Source organism: Amia ocellicauda, chromosome 19 (assembly GCF_036373705.1).
Source record: "Amia ocellicauda isolate fAmiCal2 chromosome 19, fAmiCal2.hap1, whole genome shotgun sequence".
Lineage (NCBI taxonomy): Eukaryota > Metazoa > Chordata > Actinopteri > Amiiformes > Amiidae > Amia > Amia ocellicauda.
The window spans coordinates 26,643,541-26,667,239 of NC_089868.1; the positions used below are offsets into that span (position 1 = coordinate 26,643,541).

The 23,699-nt window shown below is 52.7% G+C and overlaps 1 protein-coding gene across 1 annotated transcript in view; it reads left to right on the forward strand.

The window, feature by feature from the left end:
- Positions 1 to 8,453: 8,453 nt before the first annotated feature.
- notch2 (notch receptor 2) overlaps positions 8,454 to 23,699 on the forward strand; it is a 28,181-nt gene continuing 12,935 nt past the window's right edge. The window contains exons 1-10 of the mRNA XM_066692337.1: positions 8,454 to 9,169; positions 16,160 to 16,241; positions 20,343 to 20,608; positions 21,179 to 21,514; positions 21,620 to 21,742; positions 21,846 to 22,079; positions 22,194 to 22,349; positions 22,456 to 22,641; positions 22,739 to 22,852; positions 22,981 to 23,094. Of these exons, the coding sequence (XP_066548434.1) occupies positions 9,106 to 9,169; positions 16,160 to 16,241; positions 20,343 to 20,608; positions 21,179 to 21,514; positions 21,620 to 21,742; positions 21,846 to 22,079; positions 22,194 to 22,349; positions 22,456 to 22,641; positions 22,739 to 22,852; positions 22,981 to 23,094 (1,675 nt within the window). The 5' untranslated portion in view covers positions 8,454 to 9,105. The remainder of the gene's footprint in view (positions 9,170 to 16,159; positions 16,242 to 20,342; positions 20,609 to 21,178; positions 21,515 to 21,619; positions 21,743 to 21,845; positions 22,080 to 22,193; positions 22,350 to 22,455; positions 22,642 to 22,738; positions 22,853 to 22,980; positions 23,095 to 23,699) is intronic.

Sequence of the window (23,699 nt, forward strand, 5' to 3'; positions counted from 1 at the left end):
ACGCTACGCTGACTCTACACTACACTGACTCTACACTATGCTGACTCTACACTACACTCACTCTACACTACACTGACTACGCTACGCTGACTCTACACTACGCTGACTCTACACTACACTGACTACGCTACGCTGACTCTACACTACGCTGACTCTACACTACACTCACTCTACACTACACTGACTACGCTACGCTGACTCTACACTACACTCACTCTACACTACACTCACTCTACGCTACACTGACTCTACACTATGCTGACTCTACATTACACTCACTCTACACTACACTGACTCTACACTACACTGACTATGCTACGCTGACTCTACACTACACTCACTCTACACTACGCTGACTCTACACGATGCTGACTCTACACTACACTCACTCTACACTACACTGACTACGCTACGCTGACTCTACACTACACTGACTACGCTACGCTGACTCTACACTACACTGACTCTACACTACACTGACTACGCTACGCTGACTCTACACTACACTCACTCTACACTACACTGACTCTACACTACACTGACTACACTACGCTGACTACACTACACTGACTACGCTACGCTGACTACACTACACTGACTCTACACTACACTGACTACGCTATGCTGACTCTACACTACGCTGACTCTACACTACACTGACTACGCTACACTGACTCTACACTACACTCACTCTACACTCACTCTACACTACACTGACTCTACGCTACACTCACTCTACACTACACTCACTCTACACTACACTGACTACGCTACGCTGACTCTACACTACACTGACTACGCTACGCTGACTCTACACTACACTGACTCTACACTATGCTGACTCTACACTACACTGACTCTACACTACGCTGACTCTACACTACACTGACTACGCTACGCTGACTCTACACTACACTGACTACGCTACGCTGACTCTACACTACACTCACTCTACACTACGCTGACTCTACACTACACTGACTACGCTATGCTGACTCTACACTACGCTGACTCTACACTACACTCACTCTACACTACACTGACTACGCTACGCTGACTCTACACTACACTGACTACGCTACGCTGACTCTACACTACACTGACTCTACACTACACTGACTACGCTACGCTGACTCTACACTACGCTGACTCTACACTACACTGACTACGCTACACTGACTCTACACTACGCTGACTCTACACTACACTCACTCTACACTCACTCTACACTACACTGACTCTACGCTACACTCACTCTACACTACACTCACTCTACACTACACTGACTACGCTACACTCACTCTACGCTACACTCACTCTACACTACACTGACTACGCTACACTGACTCTACACTACGCTGACTCTACACTACACTCACTCTACACTCACTCTACACTACACTGACTCTACGCTACACTCACTCTACACTACACTCACTCTACACTACACTGACTACGCTACGCTGACTCTACACTACACTGACTACGCTACGCTGACTCTACACTACACTGACTCTACACTATGCTGACTCTACACTACACTGACTCTACACTACACTCACTCTACACTACACTGACTACGCTACGCTGACTCTACACTACACTCACTCTACACTACACTCACTCTACACTACACTGACTACGCTACACTGACTCTACACTACACTCACTCTACACTACGCTGACTCTACACTACACTGACTCTACACTACACTGACTACGCTACGCTGACTCTACACTACACTGACTCTACACTACACTGACTACGCTACGCTGACTCTACACTACACTGACTACGCTACGCTGACTCTACACTACACTGACTCTACACTACACTGACTACGCTACGCTGACTCTACACTGACTACGCTACGCTGACTCTACACTACACTGACTCTACACTACACTGACTCTACACTACACTGACTACGCTACGCTGACTCTACACTACACTGACTCTACACTACACTGACTACGCTACGCTGACTCTACACTGACTACGCTACGCTGACTCTACACTACACTCACTCTACACTACACTGACTCTACACTACGCTGACTCTACACTACGCTGACTACACTACACTGACTACGCTACGCTGACTCTACACTACACTGACTCTACACTACACTGACTACGCTACGCTGACTCTACACTACACTGACTCTACACTACGCTGACTCTACACTACACTGACTACGCTACACTCACTCTACACTACACTGACTACGCTACGCTGACTCTACACTACACTCACTCTACACTACACTGACTACGCTACACTCTACACTACACTCACTCTACACTACACTGACTATGCTACACTCACTCTACACTACACTGACTACGCTACGCTGACTCTACACTACACTGACTCTACGCTACACTCTACACTACACTGACTCTACACTACGCTGACTCTACGCTACACTGACTCTACGCTACACTCACTCTACACTACACTGACTCTACGCTACACTCACTCTACACTACACTCACTCTACACTACACTGACTACGCTACACTCACTCTACGCTACACTCACTCTACGCTACACTCACTCTACACTACACTGACTCTACGCTACACTCACTCTACACTACACTCACTCTACACTACACTGACTACGCTACGCTGACTCTACACTACACTGACTCTACACTACACTCACTCTACACTCACTCTACACTACACTGACTCTACGCTACACTCACTCTACACTACACTGACTACGCTACGCTGACTCTACACTACACTGACTACGCTACGCTGACTCTACACTACACTGACTCTACACTACACTGACTCTACACTATGCTGACTCTACACTACACTGACTCTACACTACACTCACTCTACACTACACTGACTACGCTACGCTGACTCTACACTACACTGACTACGCTACGCTGACTCTACACTACACTCACTCTACACTACACTCACTCTACACTACACTGACTACGCTATGCTGACTCTACACTACGCTGACTCTACACTACACTCACTCTACACTACACTCACTCTACACTACACTGACTACGCTACGCTGACTCTACACTACACTGACTATGCTACGCTGACTCTACACTACACTGACTCTACACTACACTGACTACGCTACGCTGACTCTACACTACACTGACTACGCTACGCTGACTCTACACTACACTGACTCTACACTACGCTGACTCTACACTACACTCACTCTACACTACACTCACTCTACACTACACTGACTACGCTACACTGACTCTACACTACACTCACTCTACACTACGCTGACTCTACACTACGCTGACTCTACACTACACTGACTCTACACTACACTGACTACGCTACGCTGACTCTACACTACACTGACTACGCTACGCTGACTCTACACTACACTGACTCTACACTACACTGACTACGCTACGCTGACTCTACACTGACTACGCTACGCTGACTCTACACTACACTGACTCTACACTACACTGACTCTACACTACACTGACTCTACACTACACTGACTACGCTACGCTGACTCTACACTACACTGACTCTACACTACGCTGACTCTACACTACGCTGACTCTACACTACACTGACTACGCTACACTCACTCTACACTACACTGACTACGCTACGCTGACTCTACACTACACTGACTCTACGCTACACTCTACACTACACTCACTCTACACTACACTGACTATGCTACACTCACTCTACACTACACTGACTACGCTACGCTGACTCTACACTACACTGACTCTACGCTACACTCTACACTACACTGACTCTACGCTACACTCTACACTACACTGACTCTACACTACACTGACTCTACACTACGCTGACTCTACGCTACACTGACTCTACGCTACACTCACTCTACACTACACTGACTCTACGCTACACTCACTCTACACTACACTGACTACGCTACACTCACTCTACGCTACACTCACTCTACGCTACACTCACTCTACACTACACTGACTCTACGCTACACTCACTCTACACTACACTCACTCTACACTACACTGACTACGCTACGCTGACTCTACACTACACTGACTCTACACTACACTCACTCTACACTACACTCACTCTACACTACACTGACTACGCTACGCTGACTCTACACTACACTGACTACGCTACGCTGACTCTACACTACACTGACTCTACGCTACACTCTACACTACACTCTACACTACACTCACTCTACACTACGCTGACTCTACACTACACTGACTCTACGCTACACTCTACACTACACTCACTCTACACTACACTCACTCTACACTACGCTGACTCTACACTACACTCACTCTACACTACACTGACTCTACGCTACACTCACTCTACACTACACTGACTACGCTACACTCACTCTACGCTACACTCACTCTACACTACACTGACTCTACACTACACTGACTCTACACTACACTCACTCTACACTACACTGACTACGCTACGCTGACTCTACACTACACTCACTCTGCACTACACTGACTCTACGCTACACTCACTCTACACTACACTGACTCTACGCTACACTGACTCTACACTGACTACTCTGACTCTACCCTGCCCAGACCTACAGTGCTGCTGCTCTGGTGGCAGTGGAGGTGCTGTGGCTGTTCAGAGCGCCTGGTGAACCCCCCCTTCACACGCACACACCCCCCTCGGTCACACTTGCTCTGGAGGGTAAAGTCCAGGTCAGCTTGTCTTTTACAAACTGCTGATTCCCTCTTACATATTCTATATATATATATATATATATATATATATGTACATTTATCTGTAGAGAAATATATTAATAAACTAAATATTCATGTGCAGCCTGTGCTCTGCCAACAGTAAACAGCTGACATACAAGTAACTGTGTTGTGTAACAGTTGTGCAAGTTTCCTTTCATGCGGTATTTCAACAGAACTGGCACTGAGGATTAGCTGTGTGTGAGAGTGCGGCTGTGTGTCTGTGTCTGAGTGTGTGTGTGCTATTTTTATGGTTTAAAGCACTGTATAATTGTGTGTAATAAATAAAACTAAATGTCAAGTCTCTCCCTCCCTCCCTCTCTCCCTCCTGTGTGGAGTTCCTCTCTGTCCATCCCAGCAGATTTCTTGGAGGCTGTAATTCTATATTGACATCATCTGCTGCTTCGCTGTTTCTTTACTCTCAGGGTCCAGTGCCAGGGCACCCCCGACCCCCACCGTCCCGTCCCGGCCACCGCGCCACCCCGGCCACCCACCCTCCGCCTCTCCGCCTCTCCCTCTCCCCATCTCTTCGTCCCTCCACCTCTCCACAGCCAATCACACACTGGTACGGAGATACACACACTCAACCAACACAATCGCCAACACACTCTGACACAATCACTGGCACACACAGACTGACGCACACACACACACTCATGCACACTCAAACACACACAAAGACATGCACACACTAAGTAAAAATGAAAAAACAAACAAACACAAACATGACCGGACAGACACACACACAAACAAATTGTAGCTGAACACAAGTATGTGTATTATTGCACACTGGAACGACTCTTAACCTCAGCAGTGCTGCAGCCGCTGTATTAATATGTGCTAAACCGTCGTGTCTTTGATTGAATGGTATAATTAGCTCGACTTTCTCTGCTTTCAGGCAATAAACATGTTTGCGCCCTGAGCGCATCCTGGGCAGCGATGCTCTCCGCAGCGGAGGGGCTGCACTTCCTCCGTGCTCCGCTGGGGGAGCTGTTTAGCTGAGCTAGGTGTATTATTGGTGCAGTGTTAATTGTGTTAATTGATTAGGGTAGGGGTATACGGTACACGCAGCGCCCGCTCCTCTGCACTTGCTCAGCCTGAGGGCTGCACGACGCACTGATGTGTGTCTGTTTGTCACAGTGTCCTGAAGGTTGTGCCAGACCCTGCCTGGTCGAGCTCTCATCTTCCTGTTTCGTGTGGTGAGCACCGACCTGCGCGCCTCTGCTGCCAAGCGAATCGTGGCACTTCTCCCTTTTTTAAGCCACGACAGGAGTCTAGATCTGCTGCTCGCCCCCTCCGCCACCCACACCGTGCGCAGAAACACGGGCTGGTCCTGTGGCATGATGGCCTGTTGCACTCACTCCACATGTCCCTTCTGTCCGACTCCACAGCACCGGCCCGGCAAGGGAAACATGTCAAGATGGGGTCTGGGTTCAGCTACACCGCTCATGTGTAAAGGTTGCGTGCAGCGCGGGTGTGCTGCGTGGCTCAGAGGTGCAGTGGGCTGTCCCACCCGCAAGTCAGCCCCAGTGGTACAGTGTGCCCAAACACACAGCCGCCGTGAGATGGTCCTAGCGCCACGCCCTGCCCTGTGGCCCTCTAGACCCTGCGATTAGAGCTAGAATAAATACTACTGTCTTACGGGTGACTTGCGCACTGTAGTAGCGAGCTAATAATAACCCCGGGGCGTGAGAAGGAAGTGAGAATCACGGGTAATACGGACACTAAATTAATGCAGGGTAATAATGACAATAACAACAACACTTGTGACAGAAACAACAGCATGAAATACATACATTAACTAACAGATGATACTGTTTAATGGTAATACACTTTAATAAGATGCTTTATTCGTATTATTATAGTAGTAGTAGTAGTAGTAGTTTCCCAAACGAAAACACTTTCAGTCGAACAGGGACATATCTTCTCACTCTATTGAGAATGTGCAGTTTTAACCGCAATTTAGTTGAATGATTAGTGCGTTATCTGCAGCGTCATTAGTGACACATCGCTCATTCGACGGCGGCGGCGGCGGAGCTGCAGTGTTTCAGTAACTGCACGGTATTCAGCGGCAGCAGGCGGTGCGAGTAAAACGATCCCGTGCAACATGGCTGCACACGGCGGACGTTTTCGTGTTTATTCATTATTATATTATTATAGTTATTATTATTATTATTAGGCCAGTGGTTCCCAACCCGGTCCTGGGGGAGCCCCTACCCTGCTGGTTTTTGTTCCAACCGAGCTCTCAATTAATTAATTGAACCCTTAATTGAACTAATAATTTCCTAAATCAGAGAATTTTTAATTATTTTGAACAGTAGGGGTTTTAAGTTAAGTATAGAATTATATTAAAAAACGTATTGAAGAAACAACTATTTTCTTACACAATTTAAAAAGTAAAATCTAAGCAGATTGTTACTTCAATTAAGGTTCAATTAAGTAATTGAGAGCTCGGTTGGAACGAAAACCAGCAGGGTAGGGGGTCCTCCAGGACCGGGTTGGGAACCACTGTATTAGGCTATTATTATTATTATTATTATTAATAATAATAATAATATTAGTAGTAGTAGTAGTAGTGGTAGTATCCTAGTTGTAATTATTATTATTATTATTATTATACATTTAAATAATAGATTTCTGTATATTTTCTATACTGTACATAAACGTTACATTACAAAGGTTCTGTCTGTGTGTGTTTGTCAGTGTGTATCAGTGTGTGTGGGTTGTGTGAGTGTGTATCAGTGTGTGTGTTTGTCAGTGTGTATCAGTGTGTGTGTGTGTTTGTTAGTGTGTGTGTGTGGGTTGTGTGAGTGTGTATCAGTGTGAGTGTTTGTTAGTGTGTGTGAGTGTTTGTTAGTGTGTGTATCAGTGTGTGTGTGTGTTTGTTAGTGTATCAGTGTGTGTGTGTGTGGGTTGTGTGAGTGTGTATCAGTGTGAGTGTTTGTTAGTGTGTGTATCAGTGTGTGTGTGTGGGTTGTGTGAGTGTGTATCAGTGTGTGTGTATCAGTGTGTGTGTGTATCAGTGCGTGTGTGTTTGTTAGTGTGTGTATCAGTGTGAGTGTGTGTGAGTGTGTATCAGTGTGTGTGTGTTTGTTAGTGTATGTATCAGTGTGAGTGTGTATCAGTGTGTGTGTGAGAGAGTGTGAGTGTTTGTTAGTGTGTGTATCAGTGTGTGAGTGAGAGAGTGTGAGTGTTTGTTAGTGTGTGTATCAGTGCGAGTGTGTATGTGAGTGTGTATCAGTGTGTGAGTGTTTGATAGTGTGTGTATCAGTGTGAGTGTGTGTGTGTGAGTGTTTTTGGGTGTGTATCTGTGTGAGAGAGAGAGTGTGTGTTTGTTAGTGTGTGTATCAGTGTGGGTTGTGTGTGTGAGTGTTTTTGGGTGTGTATCAGTGTGTGTGAGAGAGAGAGTGAGTGTTTGTTAGTGTGTGTATCAGTGTGAGTGTGTGTGTGAGAGAGAGAGTGTGTGTTTGTTAGTGTGTGTATCAGTGTGAGTGTGTGTGTGACAGAGAGAGTGTGTGTTTGTTAGTGTGTGTATCAGTGTGAGTGTGTGTGTGTGTGAGAGAGAGAGTGTGTGTTTGTTAGTGTGTGTATCAGTGTGAGTGTGTGTGTGAGTGTTTTTGGGTGTGTATCAGTGTGTGCGAGAGAGAGAGAGAGAGAGAGAGAGAGAGAGAGGTCACTAAACGCCCGTCCATCCCCTCTCTCACTCTTCAACAGCCGCAGTCGCAGCCATCTTCCTTCTCTCGGTATGAATATCCATATTCTACGTAAACAACAAAAAAGAGGGACGAGCGATGAACTTAAAAAAAAAACAGAATCCATGAAAGGGTTAACAGGTTTGAGTCACAACTTTGAGAAGAAATAATGGAAATTCCTCCGCCCTGAAGAGCGGCTGTGAAGTTTCTCTCAAAATAGTCCCTGACATCAGATCGCGGGCCGGCTCTTCACTGCGGGCTGGGGCTCCTCGGTCTCTTTTTGGAAGAAAGAAGAAAGAAGAGAGAGAGAGAGAGAGAGAGAGAGAGAGAGAGAAACACCGAGGGCGAGGGGGCGACGTGACTCCGTTTTACACCCGAACCCGGATTCGCTCGGGTTGGCGGAAGGACACTGTTGGTGTAACTCGCGAGTAAGAGAGAGAGAGAGAGAGAGAGAGAGATTTTGAAAAGCAATATTTCGTGTCTCGGTACGACGCCTGCGGGAAAAAAAGAAGCAGAAGAAGAAGAAGAAGGAGAAGGAGAAGGAGAAGACGGGGAAGAGGCTCTGACTGCGGGAATCGCGCTGCTGTGCTGCCGGACTCCCGCAGCGAGACGCGGTCGTGTGCGGAGCGGAGGGGCTCTATGCGGATCCCGCGGCGCCGCGATGGGGTCGCCCGCTGAAGCCGCTCGGCTTGTGCTCGTGTTGGGCTGTTTGTGTCTGTCGGCCGGTGAGTTCACAGCCGCCGCCGCTTCGACTTACTGTCTTACTGATTGTCTGATGTGTTAATCGGCTCTGACGCCCTCGGCGCGGCGCTGTTACTGGGGCTCCGGCGCGGCTCGGTGTCGGCGCGCAGTGCGCCAGGCTGGCCGCTTTGGAGAGCCCTGCCCCGGCTGGGTCGCATGGACCTAGTGCGCACGAACCGGGATCTGTCTCTGTCCGTCTCTTCTCACCCCTCGCCCCGTCTCTGGCCCAGGCCGCTGCGCCGGGAGGGCTGTGTGTCGGTGCGTCTGACACCGATACCAAGTTGTACCAGTCGAGCCCCGGGCGAGGCGCCCTGTTGCGCATCCCGGCTGCGGGAGCCCCTCACCGCGCCGCCGCTGCAGATGTGTGTCGGACCGCAGCGCCAAGTAAAATGGATGCTGCGCTCTCTCTCTCTCTCTCTCTGTCTGTCTCTTTCTCTGTCTCCTAACTCTGTCCGGGTCCAGTCCGCTGCGCTGAGCTGTTATTACTGGAAGCCACACAGTTAAGCTGTAATTTGGGATAAAAATAAAACAAAAGAGAGAAAGTCAAACCGAAAACCCAGAAGTCGCCGCCCGCCTATACGCGCAGCTCCGGCCCGGTCCAAACTCTGACTGACACACACACACAACATGGCTGCATGTCAGGCTTCATACAAAATGTCGAGGTTAAAAAGAAATAAAGTTATTGACCCTGAACAGCAGTTGGTGTTGGGACAGGTCTTGATTGATTAATTGGTTGGGAACATTCCAGAACTCAAGACTATAATTGGCACTTGGGGAACACGCAGGAGTCCCAAAGTGTTTTATCCGGTTTATTGATCAAGCTGATCGAAAGTGGGTCTGAAACTACATTGACCACTGAATCGAGGTGAGCGAGCACCAGTGTGTGTGTGTGTGTGTGCGCATATCAACACACTCATTTAGTAAAACTCACTATTGCACACATGTGGGTCGGCGGGCAGGTGTGCTTGGTGAAGTGACCTATTTTAACCCGTCCTGTGTCCTGTGTCCTGTATCGTGTGTCGTGCGGTGGCACCTTTTCTGTCTCCGAGACGCGGCGCTGCGGCGGCCCGACCGCATTTGTCTGTTTCTTTCTTGTTCTAAAACGTGTTTGTTTCGCTCTGGGTGAGAATTTCCTGTCCGTTTGTTTTGTTTTATTCCTCTTTTATCCGTTTAATTCAGAGGAAAGAAGCCACTATCACTCTCACACAATCAGCGTTTAATTACAGTGCTTTAATAAATCAATATTCGTCTGTATCTGCGTTAACAATGCGCCGGTCCGAGGGGCGGGACTGGCTCTCCGTAATGGACACAGTGTGACGGCGGGGGGACACATGTGTCTGAAGTGTCACTCCTGTGGTGTTAACGCCCCATGGAGCTGGCATTGTAGAAAATCAAAGTTCATCATTATGATTGTGAGAGCTTCATTACTGTGGCGCTCCAGGCGGGGGTCTGTGTCCCGTCCTGGACTCTTGCTGTACCTTTCTGTCACTTTTATTTCCTGCCTGACCTGAAGGACATGGCTGCACAAGTTGTGCACTGAGCCGCCTGTCCACAGAGACTGCCATTTAACACGAAGCCAGCCTGCCCAGAGTTGACCCGCCGGCAGCCCACGCGGCGCAGGGCCCGGGGGTTCAGTGCCGGTTTTGTCACGCCGGCGGTGGGCCGAGACTCTGCAACAATGCCGGCCGTGGGCAGGCGGCTGAAGCGGCGCCTGTGTGGCACTTCTCTCGCTCTGCGTGTCGCCGGCCCGTGGGAGGCCGAGCTGCTGCACTGCCTGGGGAGGGGGAGGCACGCCAGGGACGCGCTGTGATTGTGTGTGTGTGTGTGTCAGTACCACATCTGTGTGTCTGTCTGCGTTTTTCATTGCGTGTGTGTTTCGGTTCAGTGCCTGTGGGTCAGTGAGACAGACCGACTCTGATAAACTGGCCAACTGGCTCTGGCGCTGGTCGCACACTGTTTGGCTGACTGGCACACACGGCAGTGCCTGGGTTGTGTGGCTGAGCCTGGCGTTGAGACCCTCTTCCAGTCAGACTTCCCCGCGGCCGTACGAGTCCCCGTCAGTCCGGGGCTGAGACCGGGAGGACGGGCCCTTGGACGGGTTTAGATTTGTGCATCGGGCGGTCCCTGCTCTCGGCTCGGCTGGGCGTGTGTGACGGTGTGTTGATGCTGAGTTGTCGAGAGCGGGTCCTGGCGGCTGTAGGGTCCGGTATGGTGCAGCAGTAGCTTCCCTGTAACAGGAAGTGTGGACAGTTTCACTTTCTTCCTGTACAGAAAGTGTCTTCCTTCAGTTTTCAGTTTCTCTCTCTCTCTATTACTATATAGAGAGTAAACAACATGCAGGCCAGCCACACACTCGCATACACACACACACACACACGTATATCTGTCCCAGTCTCACACTGCCCCTCTGTCCCTCTGTCCCTCTCGGACTGTCCCCCTCGGTGAGCCGGGTCTCCTCTGGTGTGTGTTGAGGTCGCGGTGGTCTGGGCAGACCTCTCTCGGGCCGGTCCTGTTCAGAGTGTTGTGCAACGCCCGAGGCCTTCCCCCTCCACCCCCAGAGTCATTTCCTGTTTACCAGCTGGAAAACGACTGCACAGCATGTTCAAGATTGTCGTCTTTATACACTGTTTTCATTATTATTTTTGTGCGTCGCGGGAAACTTTTAATTGGTGGAGAACGGCAGGGAGCCGCCGGGCTGCCGGGACCGATTGGATTGTGTTTTGATTTTCGTTTTATTTCCGCTGAACAACGACCATGCAGTCGGGCCAGGTTACACAACTGAGAGGGAGTGAGTGTGAGAGAGCCAGCCGAGTTGCAGAGTCGAAGTAGGAACGGATTTGGGACAGGCTGCAGTGGGAGGGAGAGAGGGAGGAAAGCGAGAGCAGAGGGGGTGTGGTCAACTCCGACTGCCCGAATGCCCCCGAGGCAGTGACCTCTGGGACAGTTTATGTAGACAAAATTCAGACAGAGGGAGGGAGAGTGAGAGAGATTGAGTGCGGGGGGGCACAGGGAAAGGGGAGAAGAGAGAGCGGCAGGACGGGAGGGAGAGCGAGGGGAAAACTCAAGATGACAGAGGAGGGGCGGGCTTGTGTGAGTGTGGTGTGTTGCGCAGGATTTGCACCAGGCTGTGGCTCTGAGAGCAGCATTAAGAGGGAATTAAAATATTCAGCATTCCTGGACCGCAGCGCAGGATCCCAGAGCTGCTTAGAAACACAGAGAGAGAGAGCAAGAGACGCACACGCACAGAGAGAGAGACACACACACACGCGCGCTCACACACACGAACAGAGAGAGAGAGGCACACACACACACAGAATACCGAGACACGCACAGAGGGACACACACACACACACGCGCGCACACGCACGCACAGAGAGAGAGAGAGAGAGAGAGAGACAGGAGAGACAGACACACACAATCACACACACAAATTCAAATTCAAAGAAGCTTTATTGGCATGACTTGCACAGCAGTATTGCCAAAGAAGGTACAATATAACCAATAACATCAGTTTTTTAAACATTTTCTTTTTAAGTGACAGGAATTAATGGATAAGAATACATGAGAAACAGTGGGGAAATGGAGGTACACACAATGTAATCAAATCATCTTTAATGTCCTAATGTCCACGTATATAATGCATAAAATACATTAAAACATTTAAAAACCACACATTCGGACATACAATATAACAAAAGACATATCATAATAAACAACAACACAACCCAGAGCGGCACACACACACACACACACACACACACACACGCACGCACGCACGCACGCGCGCGCGCACACTGACACTACGCACTCTGTGTTCTCTGGGGCGTTGTGTGTGCCACTTGTGTGGAGGGAGTTGCGCGGCCGTGGCAGGTCAGTGTGTCTGAGCTGGTTCCCTGGCTGTGCAGCTGCAGGGGACAGCGAGGGACACAGCGTCTGCGCAGCTCTGCAGGCCTTTCGTCTCGTCCCCTTGGTTTTCCGAGGGCCGCCGCGCAGCGCTGCTGTTTACGAAGCTGCTTCCTCCGGGGCGTCGTGCTCGCGCCCTGTGGCCGGGGCCGCTTCCTGACGGCGTGTGAATTACTTCCTGTCCGACCAGAGCGAGATGAGGGCCACCTGGCGGGGTGCCGGCTGACGGAGAGCCAGAGAGAGAGAGACAGAGTGGTAGAGAGTGAGATGGAGAGAGAGCCAGTGAGTGTGATTGACTGGGTCCCTGTGGGTCCCTGTGGGTCCCTGTGGGTGTGTCTGAGCTGCTCTGCCATGGCCCCACAGAGGAGGCGCCTGGGAAGGGTCCTGGGGGCCGGCCTGACACGGGGGCAAGAGCAGCAGTGTTTGAAGTGAGCGCAGAGGAGACGGGGGCGGGGCAGGAGCAGGGGCCCGTGGGGGAGGCGGCGGTGCTGGTGTCTGGGGTGTCCAGGTGCTCTGTGTTTCACGCTTGTCACTTTTTACTGTGGGAAAGGGAGCGTGGAGGGGGCCGTAAATCTCCTCTCTCTCTGTGTCTCTGTCTCGCTCAGTTGAAATCAGGAACAGGCCGATGGACAGTAAATACAGAAAGCGTGAGTCTGACATTTAGACTCTGATATGGAGAGGTTGTGTCCAGTCAGACACTGTTGTCTGTCTGTCTTCCTGTCTAACCGTCTCGCTCAGTCTGGAACTGCCTGACTCTACCCCCCTCCTTCTCTCTTTCGCTCTCTCTTTCTGCCCCCCCCTCACCACAGTCTGTCTGGCCCCCTCCTTTTGTCTTCACCGTCCTCTCTTTGTTCCCCTCTCTCTCTCCCTCTTCTCTTTCTTCCCCTCTTTCTCTCACTCCTCTCGCTGTCAGTGTCTCTCTTCTCTCCATCCCTCTCTTGTCACCCCCTCCCTTGTTAGCATCGCATGTTATTGGAAGTAGAGGGCGGCTGCGCTGCAGGCTGAGTAAGTGTGAGGTGGGGGGTGTAGTAGGAAACCGGAAACGAAGCAGGAAGCGTCCAACGTGCTGCCGAGTTCCGTGTTCTGGGCGCGTGTGCGAGGGCCCCGGCCGGCGTGACGTGTGACGCGGCTCTGTCACCCGCCCCCCCCGGCTCGTCTCACCATCGTGGTTTCCCGGAACCTGTCTCTCGAGGCGCCTGTGACTGTGACGACCTCGCCTGCACCGCAGCACCGCTGGCGCAACCGCATACGCGCTGATGCTCCTTGCTCTCCTCTCGCTCTGTCCCTCACCCGCTCGCTCCCTCCCGCTCTCTTTCTCTGTCCCTTGTTTCTCCCTCTCTGTCCCTCACCATCTCTCTCTCCCTCCCTCCCTCTTTCTTTGTCCCTCATTTTTCTCCCTCCCTCCCTTTCTCTCTGTCCCTCGTTTCTCCCTCTCGCCCTCGTTTCTCCCTCCATCTCTCTCTCTCTGTCCCTTGCCCTAGTTTCTCCCTCTGTCCCTCGCCGTCTCTCGCTCCCTCCATCCCTCTTTCTTTGTACCTAATTTTTCTCCCTCCCTCCCTTTCTTTCATTTCTCACTCTCGCCCTTGTTACTCCCTCTCTCTGTCCCTTGCCCTTGTATATCCCCATCTCTCTGTGTCCCTTGCCCTCGTTTCTGTCCCTCGCCCTCTCTCTCTCTGTCCCTCGCCATCTCTCGCTCCCTCCCTTTCTCTGTCCCTCATTTCTCCCTCTGTCCCTCGCCCTCGTTACTCCTTCTCTCTCTCTGTCCCTTGCCATTGTATATCCTCCCTGTGTCTCTCTCTCTGTCCCTTGCCCTTGTATATCCCCCCTGTCTCTTTCTGTGTCCCTTGCCCTAGTATCTCCCTTTCTCTTTTTCCTTTGCCCTCTATCTCCCTCCCTTCATCTCTCTCTCTCCCGTGTGTGAGAGAGTGTGTGTGTGTAGCGGGGCCCCTGTGTGACTGCTGCGCTGCAGGCTCTTTTCCCACACTGTTCCCTCAGTTTACTCAGCCACTTCAAAGCCCCGCCGGTGCCCACGGCCCCGAGCCCAGGCCAGGGCCACCGTCTCCCCCCGGCAGCAGCGCCTCCGCCCGGCCGCCGGCTCAATCCCTCGCTTCAAAGCCATTTCTCTCTCTTCCCAAGAAATGTGAGCCTCAAATTTGACTATGGATAATTATAATCACAACAGTGCTTTAAATATATATATTTGAGGTGCTTTTTATGTGCTGGTCTTCTGGAACAGGGGGCTGGGTATTTAAATATTTTTAATTTACAACTTGTTTCCAGACCAAGTTATTCAAATATCTTGCGTAAACATTTGAGTGCGTTTGCATGTTCGACGGTTTCGGAAGCGTTTCATAATGCGGTGTCAGATTGACAGCGCGGGTGAGGTGTGGACAGGCAGTGTGCTGTCCTGCTGTCTGTCCCAGTCTCTGTCTGCCCATTGCCCCTGTATTCCTGCAGTGCTGTACTGTGGTGTGTGCTGCAGTGTGTCGCAGTGTGCTGTATCTGTGTCTGTATAGTATTGCGCTCTAGTGCGAGTAGTGAGTCTGATTGCTGTACTGCAGTGTGCTGTGTCCGCTGTGTCTGTGCTGCGGAGTGCCGTGTCTGTGCTGCAACGTGTGTGTTATAGTTGGGTGTTGTGCCGCAGTGTGCTGTGTCTGTACCGTGTCTGTACTGTGTTGTGTTGCAGTGTGCTGTCTGTGTTGTGTGTGTTCCATTTGGGTGTTGTGCTGCAGTGTGGTGTGTCTGTGCTGTGTTGTGTTGCAGTGTGCTGTCTGTACTGTGCTGTGTGCTCCAGTTGGGTGTTGTGCCTGGGGCGGTGAGTGAACACGGCTCAGATCTCCTGAGTGACTCAGCGTCACAGGAAAGAGCAGTCGGCCCCCCCTGCTCCCCCAGCTGCTTAACCTGTTCTTGGGGAAAAAAGACAAAAAAAGAAACAAAATAACAGCCCTGTCCTCGGATCCCTCGCTCTGTGCTGCTGCTCTCGCCCTGCGCACAAGCGCGTGCTTGTTGATGCCCGTCTGTGTGAGTGCCAACACACGAATGTGTAGTGACCGCTGTGTTGTTTGTTTCAGCGCTGCAGTGCCGGAATGCCAAAGATCCCTGCGTCAACAACGCCACCTGCGTCAGCTACGACAAAGTCTCCGGATACTGCAGGTAACGCACGCGCACGCGCGCACACTGCCACGCCGGGGCAGTGTTGTTATTTACAGAATGAAACTGTTGAACTGCCAGACCTACGCCCCGATTAAGAAACCCCGATCTAAAGTAATGTGCCCTGTCCTGCACCCCCACAAAGGGCATCTCGCCCCCTGGTCAAGACCCCCGTCTACATGCAGGTGAGGCGCTTTACTGCGCTGCTGGACGAGGGTCTGCAGGGGCACAGTTTGTGTTGATTATATCATGTCCTTGGCAGTGGTTCTTGTCCAGGGCGATGGACAGTGGGGTACACGTCTCTCACACTCAGCGGTGCCATCAATATACCCAGTCCTGTAGTCCTGCTGCAGCACTGCATCAGAGAGGGGAGATGGTTGTTTTTTGGTGGGAGGGGGGTTTGTCACACAGTGGGGGCCAGGGTTTGTGTTTCCTGGTTGTGGAATGTTTGTGCAGTGATGTCACATCATGTGGAGGGGGGGCAGGAAGGAAACATGTTGTGAAATTGAGGGGGGGGTGTTTGTAGATCGATTTCGGAGATTTACTGTAACTGTAACACCGCACTTTACTGCACTGTAACTGCACTGCCGCTGAACTGGAGCTCCACTTCCTTCTCCTTTCTCTGCTGAGAGAGGGAGTGATAGATGGAGGGGTGGTAAAAGAGAGCTGGGGAGGGAGGGAGAGAAACAAGCTGAGAGAGAGAGGGATTGATAGAGACGGTGTGAGAGGGTGTGTGGGGCAGAGGAAGCTGTCAGACCAGTGTGGCAGCCTGGCCACTCCCTGCCACACAGTGAATCTCTGTGTGTTTGTTTGTGCCTCTGTGTGTGTGTGCATGCGTGTGTCCGTCCCACTGACTAATACTCCAGTTACCTGCGCAGTCACCGGCACCGGATACGACCAGAGAGCGCTCCTGAGGGCCGAGAGGACAGGGCAGCCGAATTAAACGCTGTAGACACAGTCACCTGACGGCTCAGTCAGGGACTCTCTGCGTCTCTGGAAAGGGGAAGCACAGAGGCGACAGGAAACCCCCCCCGGCGTGGCGTGACAGCGCGCGGGGCCCTGAGAGAGCCTGGACCGCAGGGGAGCCGCGCTCGGGGCCACAGGGCAGAAGTGAAACTGACTGTGGGCGGCCGGGCTGGGCCGGGCTGGGCCGGGTTACAGCTCAACAACCTCCTTTAACACTAAACCACAGACCTGCACAGGGGGCCGCTGTTGTGGACGAGTCTGCAGGGTGATTGGATGGATAGTGGGTTAGAAAGTTAGTTAGTAACAGCCGGATAGACCGGCAGATAGAGGGGCTGAAGGACTGATTTGAGAGAGGAGATGGAGGGAAGGGAGAGAGAGGGGGATTACCCAAATATGAGACTCAGGAATGTTGAGAGAGAGTGAGAGGAAGGGAACACTTACCCTGTCAGCTCGGCTCCGCCACCCATCAGTCACTGTCAGTCGGTCAACCTGTCAATCAACCCCCAGGCCACACTCCTCCCCCACTCTGTCTATCTTCACTGACAGGACAATGGGGCGCTGCAGGCCTGGCCTGAGGGCAAACGAGACGCACTGACAGAGACTGGAGGGAGGGAGGAGACGAAACACGGGGAAAAATGAAAGTGAGGAAACTCACCTGGCCGGAGGGATCGCAGGGTCACAGTGGGGTCAAGAGTTCAGCACCTGTACGAGTGTCACTGTGTGCCGCCTCCTGCCACCCTTCCTCTTCCTCCTCTCATTTGAGCAGACTGGGGTCTCGGAAAATGACGCGGGTCTTTCGCTCGCGCTCTCTCTCTCTCTCTCTCTCTCTTTCTCTCACTCTCTCTCTCTCTCTCTTTGTGTCAGCATCAGGGCTGTGCCGTTTGGCAGTGTGGTGTGACGGTGTGTCGGGGGTGGGGGGTGACCCGGGCACAGGGGGCTCTGTCTCGCACCGGGTAGTGGAATCTCACAACCAGCTGTGGAGACCACGGTGATGCTAATGAGCGAGTGATAGAGAGAGAGAGAGAGAGAGAGAGAGAGAGAGAGAGGTGTATTAGTGTCACGAGACTGGGTGAGGGACTTCTTGAATGAAATACGAATGATTGTCAAAGAAAAACTAAACATAATCCCCACGTGCTCCACACAGGGACAGGAAAGGTCCCTCTCTCTCTCTCTCTCTCACTCTCGCTCTCTCGCTCTCCCCCATTTTCTTCCCCCTCACCCTCGATTGCAAATGCCAGCCGCGCTAATAAAACAAACGGAGCAGGAATGCGCAGGAACGACAAGGTTGCTCAAGGTTGCACAATCGCTCTGCGCAAACATCGCCCTGCACCGCGGAGCTGGGGGGGGGGCCGTGGGGCGACGCCACCACACGCCACCCGTCTGTGCCACGACCTGGACACGGCACACACCCTCACAGCCCCGCTCTCTCTCCCTCTCTCTGCTCTCCTCCCCCCGGGTCTTGGGGAGCTGAATCTTTCCCAGTGATGATAATGAATACAATCTGGAGGCAGGGTGGTGGGGAGGGGGAGGGGGATGAAGTGTTTCTAAAAATAATGTAGTTGAAAACCTCACCGCCCCCCCCCACCACCACACCCTCCCTCTCGCCCTCCCTCCCTCAGAGAGCGCTGGAAAAGAAAAGCGAGGGAGAGCCAAAGAGGCAGAAGAGGGGGGGACGGACTGAAAGAAAAGTGCCAGTGAGAGAGGAGGGGGAGGGGAGGGTGGGGTTAATGTAATCCAGATGCAGGTCTCTGGGTCAGTCCTGAGACACAGCACATGGCTCAACACCACAGCCCTGAGCACACGCAATACACACACGCACACAGTTCTCTTCCTTTCTAACATTCCCTTGTTCATATTTTTTAAAAGCAAAATAAGTGATAATAAAATGAGATCGGTAATCAAGAGTAGCAGGGGTGTCTCCTGCACACTCCCTCCCTCCCCCTCTCTCTCTCTCTCTCTCTCTCTCTCTCTCTTTCTGTCTCCCCCTCACTGTGTCGCTCTCTCTCTCTCTCTCTGACAATACTGGTTGGACTGGTCATGCCAATACAATGTTTTGAGAGAGAGATGGAGACACAGAAAGAGAGAGTGAGGGAGACACAGAAAGAAAGAAAGAGGGAGAGAGTGAGGGAGACAAAGAAAGAGTGAAGGTGACAAAGAAAGAGAGAGGGAGAGAGACCTTGGCGGAGAGTGAAAGGCAGAGGTTGTCGGTGAGGAAAGTGCGTTGCGTGTGGGACCAGACGGGTCTGTTACCTGAGTGTCCCAGAGGGGATGGGGGGGTGTGTGTGTCGGCACTGCGTCTATGATCCGGAGGCCGGGACACCCCGGGGCGGGGGGCGAGGGAGCGGTGGCAGCTGGTTGTCGAGTGGCGGGTGTGTCGCTCTGTGCCCAGACAATGCGCCCGGCACAATGGGGCAGTGCTCGGCCAGTGAGAGTCCCGGGAGACTCTGGGACTGCGGCCGCCTCCCCTCGCTCAGTGTGCCGAGAGAGAGAGAGTGCAGGCAGAGTGTGCAGTAGTCAGTGTGTGTGTGTGTGTGTGTGTGTGTGTGTGTGCGCCCGCGCAGGTGGAGAGTGTGTGCATGCAGTAGTCAGTGTGGAGGGTGTGTGCAGTGTGCAGTAGTTAGAGTGCAGTAGTCAGTGTGTGGAGTGTGTCCAGTAGTGTTGAGTGAGCAGTGTTGGGTGTGCACTCAGAAACAGGATGTGGTCGGACTATACCAGGGCCCAGAGCAGTACAAGGGCACTTGCAGTTCTGTTTTGCGCACGTCTCCCTCCCTCCTTCCCTTTTCTCTTTCTTACTTCTCTCTCTCTCCCTTCCCCCTTTTTTTTGCCTCTTCATGCCAGTCGAGTGGGCTGTGAGTGAGGCAGCGTGCCAGTGAGTCGATGCAGCCCATAAAACACCCTCTCTCTCAATTCGGTTCATGCCCAGTTTAGTTTTATTCAACAGCTTCTCTCTCTCTCTCCATCCCTCTCCTTTCTGAGTGTTGGGTAGAAGGGTAAAGGGTTCTAATCGAGTTTTGCTTTTCAATGATAAAGGGAATTCCTCTCTCTTTCATTTCACTTTTCAATTTCTGATACAATATTAGCAAAGCAATGATGGAACATTCTATCAACAATTATTGTTAACCCCTCTCTCTCTCTCAGGTGTGGGCCTGGCTTCCTGGGGGAGTACTGCCAGCACCTGAGCCCCTGCCGCCCCGACACCTGCCACAACGGGGGCAACTGCAGCGCCACCCTGCAGGGGGCGGAGGTGAGCACCAGCTGCTCCTGCCCCCTGGGCCTGACGGGAACGCACTGTGAGAAGCGGCTGCCCACGCCCTGCCACCCCCGGAACCCCTGTCAGAACCAGGGCGAGTGCCAGCTGTTGGCTGTGGACAGACATGAGTGTGTGTGCGCCCCCGGCTGGACGGGTAAGAACATAAGACAGTGTCCAATCGAGAGGAGGCCATTCGCCCCATCGTGCTCGTTTGGTGTCCATTAATAACTAAGTGATCAAGGATCCTATCCAGTCTGTTTTTGAATGTTCCCAAATTGTCTCTTCAGCCACATCGCTGGGGAGTTTGTTCAGATTGTGACGCCTCTCTGTGTGAAGAAGTGTCTCCTGTTTTCTGTCTTGAATGCCTTGAAGCCCAATTTCCATTTGTGTCCCGGGTGCGTGTGTCCCTGCTGATCTGGAAAAGCTCCTCTGGTTTGATGTGGTCGATGCCCTTCATGATTTTGAAGACTTGGATCAAGTCCCCATGTAGTCTCCTCTGTTCCAGGGTGAAAAGGTTCAGGTCCTCAGTCTCTCAGTAGGACGTTCCCTTCAGACCTGGAATAAGTCTGGTTGCTCTCCTCTGAACTGCCTCTAGAGCAGCGATATCTTTCTTGAAGTGTGGAGCCCAGAACTGTCCATGGACAACATAGTCTGACACGCGTGTGCGCACACTCGGACAGAAACACTGTGGGATGGTCTGACGCGTCCTTCTCTCCCTCCCCAGGTGTGAACTGCGAGAGGGAGGACGCCTGTGTGTCTCGGCCATGCCAGCACGGAGGTGTGTGCTCGACCCTGGCGGGGGGGCGCTTCTCCTGCGCCTGCCCCGCCGGCTACACGGGACCGCTGTGCCAGGACGACGTGAACGAGTGTGACTCCAGACCCTGCCTGAACCGGGGCAGCTGCCTCAACACGCCGGGCTCCTTCGTCTGCCAGTGCGGCCGGGGCTTCACGGGGCCGCGCTGCGAGAGCCTCTACGTGCCCTGCGCCCCCTCTCCCTGCCTCAACGGGGGCACCTGCCGCCCCAATGACGACGTGACCTATGAATGCCACTGCCTGCCAGGTGAGGGCACAGCACAGCACACTGCAGCAGAACACTACACCATACTGCAGCACAACACACCGCAGCACAGCACACTGCGCCGCACTCACCCCTCTCCCTCTCCAGGCTTCAACGGCTCCAACTGTGAGAACAACATCGATGACTGTCCAGAACATCGCTGCCAGAATGGGGGCAAGTGCATGGATGGGGTCAACACCTACAACTGCCAGTGTCCCCCGGAGTGGACCGGTGAGTGCGTCTGTCTGTCTGTCTCTGTGTGGGACAGGTGAGTGTGTCTGTCTGTCTCTCAGCCCTTTTCACTGAATCCTCTCCCTCGTGTCCCCGTCCCCAGGTCAGTTCTGCACTGAGGACGTGGACGAGTGCCGGCTGCAGCCCAACGCCTGCCAGAACGGGGGCACCTGCAGCAACCTGGCGGGGGGGTACCAGTGCGTGTGCGTGAACGGCTGGAGCGGCCCGGACTGCAGCGACAACATCGACGACTGCGCCGCCGCCTCCTGCACCGCCGGCTCCACCTGTGTCGACCGCGTCGCATCGTTCTACTGCATCTGCCCCTTGGGCAAGACCGGTGAGGGAGGGGTGGGAGAGAGGGAGGGAGGGAGAGAGGGAGGGACAGGGGAGAGATGGGATGTCTGATTGCCGCACGCGTGCTGACTGTCCCCCCCCCCCCCCCCCCCCCCAGGGCTGCTGTGCCATCTGGACGACGCCTGCATCAGTAACCCGTGTCGCCAGGACTCCGTGTGCGACACCAACCCGCTGAACGGCAAGTTCACCTGCACCTGCCCCGGGGGCTACATGGGCAGCGACTGCAAGCAGGACGTCAACGAGTGCTCCATCGGTGAGCGTCCCTGTGTCTCTGTGTCCCTTTGTGTTTCTCTGTGTTTCCGAGTGTCCCACTTTGTCTCTCTAACTCTGCGACCCTCTCCTCCCCCTGCCCCCCCAAGGCCCGGAGCCGTGCGAACATGGGGGCCGCTGCATGAACACGGAGGGCTCCTTCATGTGTGTGTGCACCACGGGCTACATGGGGCCGCGCTGTGAGCAGGATGTCAACGAGTGCGTGTCCTCGCCCTGCCGCAATGACGCCACCTGCCTGGACCAGATCGGGGAGTACACCTGCATCTGCATGCCAGGTGAGCGGGGAGGGGGCGCCGGTCCGGTCCGGTCCGGTCCGGCCGTGCGGTGTTGTATGGGTGAGCCGAGACATTAACACCATCTCTCTCCCTCTAGGCTTCTCGGGGGTGCACTGCGAGGTGGAGGAGAACGAGTGTGACAGTAGCCCCTGTCTGAACAACGGCCGCTGTCAGGACCAGGTCAACGGCTTCATCTGCCACTGCCTTCCAGGTGTGACCCCTGACCCCTGACCTCTGACCCCTTCCTCTGTCTGGCTCTTGCTCGCCCCCTCTATCGCTCTGCAAATTCAGATCCAAGAAGGCTTTATTGACAGGGCTCTCTCCCTCTCCCTCTCTCAGGGTTCAGTGGGGAGATGTGTCAGGTGGACAATGATGAGTGCGCCAGCACGCCCTGCCACAACGGCGCCAAGTGCATCGACCGGCCCAATGGCTACGAGTGCGACTGTGCGGAGGGTGAGGACACACTGATGTGTACAGTACTGAAACGCACACTGCACTACACACATTCCACTCACTCACTCACACACTCACACACACTCCACTCACTCACTCACTCACTCCACTCACTCACTCACACACACACTCCACTCACTCACACACTCACACACACACTCCACTCACTCACACACTCACACACACACTCCACTCACTCACTCACTCACACACTCACACACTCACTGTGCTGCTCGTTGGGAGTCTGATCCCCCTCACAGGTCCGGGTCTCAATGGCTGCATTGTGTGAGTGTGCTGCGAGTCTGAGCTGCTCCGAGATCGTTAGCTGTGAGGACAGCTCGGGGGGGAGGGGTCTGGGCACTATACTACACTATAATATACTACACTTTACTGTAGTCCACTCAGCGCTGCTCCAGTCTGGGCCGTATACTACACTATACTGTACTATACTATACTACACTACACTCTTGCACTCTCACACACAAACAAACAAACATGCACACGCATGCGCACACATGCACACACAGAGACACGCGCACACAGTTCTAAGCTTATAATCAGTAGATGTTTGCTGTATCTTTTTGGAGAGGTTGCCAGTTTTCCAG